This window comes from Macrobrachium rosenbergii, chromosome 13 (genome assembly GCF_040412425.1).
Source record: "Macrobrachium rosenbergii isolate ZJJX-2024 chromosome 13, ASM4041242v1, whole genome shotgun sequence".
Lineage (NCBI taxonomy): Eukaryota > Metazoa > Arthropoda > Malacostraca > Decapoda > Palaemonidae > Macrobrachium > Macrobrachium rosenbergii.
The window spans coordinates 9,991,630-9,998,055 of record NC_089753.1 but is presented as its reverse complement, the minus strand read 5'-3'; the positions used below and the strand labels follow the sequence as shown (position 1 = coordinate 9,998,055).

Here is a 6,426-nt window from a genome sequence, read left to right as displayed (position 1 = left end):
GTCTGCCCCACGTCTTCTCTTCTCCTTTTTAACCTTATTTTCCTTAACCTTTTCAGACCCTCGTAAAAACCCGCAGTCATTCTGCCATGAAAGTTTGTAGAGCTTCACTTTGTCAATAATAATAATAATAATAATAATAATAATAATAATAATAATAATAATAATAATAATAATAATAATAATAATAATAATAATAATAATAAAACGAATTAAGTTTACAGAAACTTTACAAGGATCTAAAACAAATGGCACTGAGTCACAACGATGCCCGAGAACGACTGAAATGAGTTGAAAACCATCAATAACACCCCACCCCCTTCTCTCTCTCTCTCTCTCTCTCTCTCTCTCTCTCTCTCTCTCTCTCTCTCCGCTGTAAAACATTTCTCAAGTCGAAAAACTTCCAGTAGGAGACATAAGGATAAATAATGTATCCATTATATCAATTAATAAGATGAATATATTTAATGAGGAACCAACAAGAATCAACGAGAAGAAACAGCAATGAAACTCCTTTCTAAGAAGGACGGTGTTCCTTTGCTTTTAGGCCTTTTCATTTACTCAGTATCATTATCCAGAAGACGAGGTTGAACGTCAGCAGTACGATCGGATAGAGGTAAATCCTGACGAAGTGTAGGAGGCCATTTGCCGTCAGCAGCCAGCAGCACGGGCTGGAAAATGAAGATTTAGATCAATAGAAATGGCCAGCTATTTAGTAGACTAATTCAGTGAAAGACTTGCCTATTCCTACTTAAGAATTCAATAGTCTTCGAAAATTGAGATGGGACCTTTTTGTTGTTAATTCTAAGATGTTCTGTTCATGAAATAACTGGATACTGTATTTATATAAAGTAATAAGCTATTTATACAAAATAATCTATTTCCATCAAATAAATGATTGTTTCACTTGGTAATGCCGTTAAGGTAATAACTTTTATTTGCTATTTTTATTGAATATTTAACCATTTCTAACCAAAAACGAACTCCAGTTAAAGAACTGATTTTCTAATTGGCTATTTTCATTATTTACTTAGATATTCTTTCATCATTATTGAAGTACAACCTAACCAACTAATATACTGAAGTATATATTAGTTGGTTAGGTTGTACTTCAATAAAAGATTAAAGAATTTCTAAGTAAATAATGAAAATAGCCAATTAGAAAGTCAGTTCCTTAGCTGCAGTTCGCTTTTGGCTAGGAATGGTCAGTTATTCAATAAAATGGTAATTAAAATTTATTACCTTAACAGCATTAGCAAGTGAAAAGTACTTTTCCAGTTAGATATACTCAGTTGTTTGATGGATCTTAATAGAATTAGCAACAAAAAGTTCCCATCTCAATTTTCTAGAAATATTTGATTTCTTAAATAAGAATAGGCAAGAGTTTGCCTGAATTAGTCTCTTCCAAAACAGCAAACCAGATCTTGAATAGAAAGAGTTAATAGCATAGCAGAAAATGTATTAAATTGAATTCGCTGGATGAACTTTTAAGACCAAGGTCTAAAGATCTTCGTATAAACAACACAGATTAAAAAAAAATACCTAGATGATAAAGAATTAATTGTCGTTTCCAGCGGGTTGGATCTGGGACGGAGGGCAGCGCTTGGAGCGACCTTGATGACTTGGCTCTGCCCCTTGGGCACGCCAGGATCGAGGTTCTCCACCACGATGTGAAGGACGATGACGGAGAAGATCAGGAAGATGCAGAAGAAGAACCACACGTCAACCATCTTGATGTAGGCCGTGTCCGGAAGGTTGCTCGAGACTTGATTGAAAAGGGTGTACAGGACGAGCAAGGTCGTCAGCGTCATGATGGCACGGACCTGCAAGTGTTGATGTGGTGCTGAGGGGACGTTCTTTGTCATTTATATGTCAGGTATGCAGAGTAACGATAATGCAGCAGACTAAGGTGCAATGAATGAGCAATATGCTGTCCGTTAATCTTCATAAAAGTCTGTTTTGTCCGAAAGTTTCCTAATTGGTAAAAAAAAATGAAATATGAAAAATTTTAGCAGCTTCTTGAAACTTCTATTCTCACTCTTTCTTAAGTTTTCTAAAACCCTCTTATCTTTTCCTATTGTTTTTCTATTTTGTAACGTTGTTGATAGCTTTTAGTTTAATGAGCTACTGTATTTTTTCAATTTATTTTTATCCAATTAAACCTCCGGCCATCCTCCGTGTGCATGGTCGAGTTAGGGCGTCCTTTCACACCTGATATTACAAAGTTTTTTTTAGAAATGCCGAAGACTGAATTGCTTTTAATAACTAATTTTTCAGCCTTTTATGCAAAAACATTAATTCTTCGGGATTTGTGAAATCAGGGATCTGCCAACAATACCTTGAACAGACATAATAATTTCAGGAAAAAACTGAAGGTACTGACACAAACGTTACCCAGTTCATTTCACAGAAGAATTTGCATCAAGGAAATTTATTAACGAATGACTTTGAAAAGCAACAAAGAATCTCAAGTCAAAACAAAAACAAGGCGAAATGTCAGAAAGAAACGGGACTGAAATTCAGCAAAAAGACGCCACTTCAACCCTTTACCTGAAGCAATTGCAGTTTGACGAACAGCGTGGTGTACCCTATGCCCAAGAGAAGACCAGTGGGTATGAAGATGGTCAACACGAGCAGAGAATAGCGACGTTCCAGCTGAAACGTGACCTAGAAAAGTCCAATGTCCGAAATTTAAGGAAACAGCCGAAGTATTCGGACACAGGTCACTCAGCGCTAATATGATGACGTGGTGGAATGATGCAAAAAGGTGCCTACTTTGAAGATTATTTTGCTCAGCTCTGAATACTTCTTTCATTAGTCATTTATTACTCATATTCATGCTGAAAAATTAAATAAATTTACTATAAATGAAAATGATAAAAAACAGAAAATAAGAACATATCAAGAGAATAAATGAGAAATACGATGACACATACATAAAATAACTGCGAAAGGTGACAGAATTAAATGACTAAATGATTTCAAATTCATACCTCGAGAGCATCGTTACTGTTTATGTTAAAGATTGAGGCAGAAATTTCCCTCACAGCATATTTAGGAAGGTTTTTCAGTCCCTGGTACACCACGCTGGCATTCTGGAAGATAAATGGTCTTCGTTATACAAGGCTTTCTTTGAACAAAATTAGCAGATATTTGAATAATTTCTAAAAGTAACGGCTTTGTGAAGAAAGACAAACTGAAATTAGCAGTATTACTTTTATAGTCATAGATGTTACCGGGTATTTCTGTTACACCTTTCTCCTTTCTAACATTTTCAGTAACAAGGCAAACGTATAAATATTATAGTTGATATTGCAAATAATAATCCATTTGGGGTAACAGAAGAAAAATCGAAGAGGTAATCGAAGAATAAATCAATCTTAAAAAATTGATTTATTCTTCGATATAAATTCGATAAGTCTCAAACCTTCAACACGTCAGATACACATTACCTTGAAAATACAGTATAAGAAATGGCTGAAGTGTCCACAAAAGTAGACTTCAATTCTTTACACGTCAGTATCAAAAATCACTGTTGTAACCAATTTCAGAAACAGTCATTACCTTGAAGGTAATCACAGCTGAGGTGGCCGAAGTGAGTTTCAGAAATACGCTGCACGTCTGCACGTCGAAGGGATAGTAGAAGAGGCGGAAGTTGCAATTGAAAGACGCAGAGTAGAGAATGCGCTGAACCATCTCGCCGTTGGTGGTTGGGAAGATCGTGTCTGAAGGATTGAATAATTGATGTTATTATTATTATTATTATTATTATTATTATTATTATTATTATTAATTCAATAGATGATACCTATTCACATGGAACAAGCACAGAGGGACCATTGACTTGGAATTCAAGCTTCCAAAGAATGTTGGTTTCAACCTCCCACCGCAGACCCCACACTGCTGCTGCAGCAGTAACTGACCCAGTGAGTTTTCATCGTCCTGGGGGAGACACGAACCCGTGACATCTGAGTGGCATAACACTAACCACTATACCAGGGGATCAGCTAAATGTTAAATGAATAATAGATGTCTCCGATGTTTTTGGTGTAGCTCACAAGAGTTTATACAGAATGATGATCTAGGTTTAGAGTAAAATTGGAAAGCCGAGCACAAGAAATGTCAGCGTTAATGTGCATTGCACCAAATCATGGCAGTTAATGCAAAGCAGCAGTAGGTCATAACCTGTTATGAAATAATAATTCAAGATTTAAAAGTAAACTACGAACTGACATTTATTCTAGTTTGCTTTAACAAATATTATTACGGTTTCTTATTGTCCCAGGAGGCTTCCCACTTCAACAAATATTGCGGAAACAAAATACTCCTTTGTATTTCTTGCGGTTACTGGTTAGTTTTTCTTTTTTCGTTAGAATTTTATTGTTTTAATTCAAATCACCCTGCCCAAGAATGTCCAAAGAAACTGATTAGCGCTGGGAAAAATAAAAGGAAACCTAACTTAAAGTGAAATTAATTTGTATTCTCAGAGTTAACCTGGCATTGACACTACTACTACTACTACTACTACTACTACTACAATTTCCGAAAATGAAAAACTACTAGTAATATATAATAATAATAATAATAATAATAATAATAATAATAATAATAATAATAATAATAATAATAAATCTTTACCCATCTCGACGTCATTGTAGAGAGGAGGGTCTGGGTCGCCCGTTCTGTTCACAAAAATCGTCGTCTTGAGGACTTGCAAACGCCCATCATTCAGATTCAAGAACTCGTAATCTGGGATCCACACTTGACCTTCTTCTTCCGATGACAGTTTGTTTTCGGTCTGCTTTTTCAAGTTCTTGTACCTGAGGTTGCGGTCCGTCCAGCGCAGAATAACCTCCAGTTCCATATTGATGGCTAAGTTGATGTCATCGATGTTGGAGAACCTGACGATGTTGATGGTCGGGTTGATTTCCAGCGGATCTTTTGTGGTAATTCCAGGAGGCGGCCGATGCCCACGATAACCCTCCCGGAATTCCAGGAGGTTACAGCGGTCCTCGTCACTCCCGTCCAGGCAGTCGCTCAAGAGGTTACATCTAGCGGTGCCTGGAACGCAAGAGCCGTCAGCGCAGGTGAACTCACCCGTCGTGCAAGACGATAAGCTGATTTCTATGACGTCGTTTTCCAGATTATGACAAAAAGCTGTCACGACTGTCCACCTATGGCGCCCCAATGGGTAATCGGTCACAGGGATTCTCCTCCTTTCCATGACAGCCATGGTCACGTTCCCATGGATATCCTTTAGAATCCACTGTCCATTCGTGGAAAGGTAGACAGCATATCCGTAATACCCTCTGAAGAACGGCTTATCGTTGACATATCCGTCCAGGATAAATCTCGACTGATGTTCCTTCTGGTAGCACAGTCCCCGAATTTGCAGGTACTTGCTCTTGATTTTTAAGCACGAGAAACAATACTCGTCTTTGCAGTCGACGTCTCCCCACTTGCTCAGCGATTTCTTCATGACGATGCAGTCTGACTTTAGACCGTCGTTTGGCTCGCCAGGCGCCCACGCCGAGAAGGGGATCATTTCTTTCTTGCCAAATTTTCGCCAAGAGCCCTCGGAGTCCCTGTCAGTGGCTCCTAGGCGAAGGAGTCGGTAACTCTTGCCACTACACTGGCTTAGAAACCTCCTGGTTTCCATAAAAAGCCGCTCGTTAGTGCCCTCTTCTTCTGGGACGAAGATTTCGGAGTTGCTGACCTGGCAGAATTTGACGGAAGGTTCCAGGTGCCACTTTTCGGGGATGAGTGTGAAATCGCTTCTCTCTGTACAGAACGATTCAACAGACCTGTTCTCAGCTCTGACGTTCATGACCTCGAACTTACTCTCGTCGGTTGACAGGATATTGCCCACGTGATTAGCTCGACAAGAGGCCATTTCCGTTATCTGGAGTTCTTGAAGGAGGTAGTCCCACACATTGATCTATACAGTTAAAACGAAACATAAATTCATATCTATGAGAGGAGCTTAAGGGTGCTTCATAAACAAACATCAGTAACTTGCCTCACACATATCGCAAACAGTTTGACAACGAGTCAACGACAGTAAAATAAGAACGAACCTTTTGGTAAATGCTAGATAATCGCATGAAGTACTTGTATTTAACCTCTTTGTGATGTGTGTGCGATAAGTTACCGAAGAGTTTTTTTTATATGTTTTGCTGTGGTGTGGACGCACCCTAAGAATGTCTGACGACTTATTTTTTCCAACTCCCTGTCTGTTCTTGGACATGATCACTTTGATAAACAGATATTCACTCCACAGTAAGATACACCATAACAAAACCTTTTATGTCTTTATTTTCATGGAAATTAAGCGATATACAATAAAATCATAGTATTGTTATACCATAAAATTCCTCTTTAGCATTTTCAAAACTGCTGTTTTCAATAATGAATCCATGAGAGAAGACT

At 38.0% G+C, this 6,426-nt stretch overlaps 1 protein-coding gene across 1 annotated transcript in view; it reads right to left on the bottom strand.

The window, feature by feature from the left end:
* Window positions 1-550: 550 nt before the first annotated feature.
* The window catches only part of LOC136844720 (uncharacterized), a 12,663-nt gene continuing 6,787 nt past the window's right edge, over window positions 551-6,426 (bottom strand). Inside the window, exons 5-10 of the mRNA XM_067113955.1 lie at window positions 4,636-5,935; window positions 3,562-3,722; window positions 2,991-3,092; window positions 2,548-2,664; window positions 1,540-1,820; window positions 551-668 (exon numbers count right to left, since the gene is read on the bottom strand). Coding sequence (XP_066970056.1) covers window positions 551-668; window positions 1,540-1,820; window positions 2,548-2,664; window positions 2,991-3,092; window positions 3,562-3,722; window positions 4,636-5,935 — 2,079 coding nt within the window. The remainder of the gene's footprint in view (window positions 669-1,539; window positions 1,821-2,547; window positions 2,665-2,990; window positions 3,093-3,561; window positions 3,723-4,635; window positions 5,936-6,426) is intronic.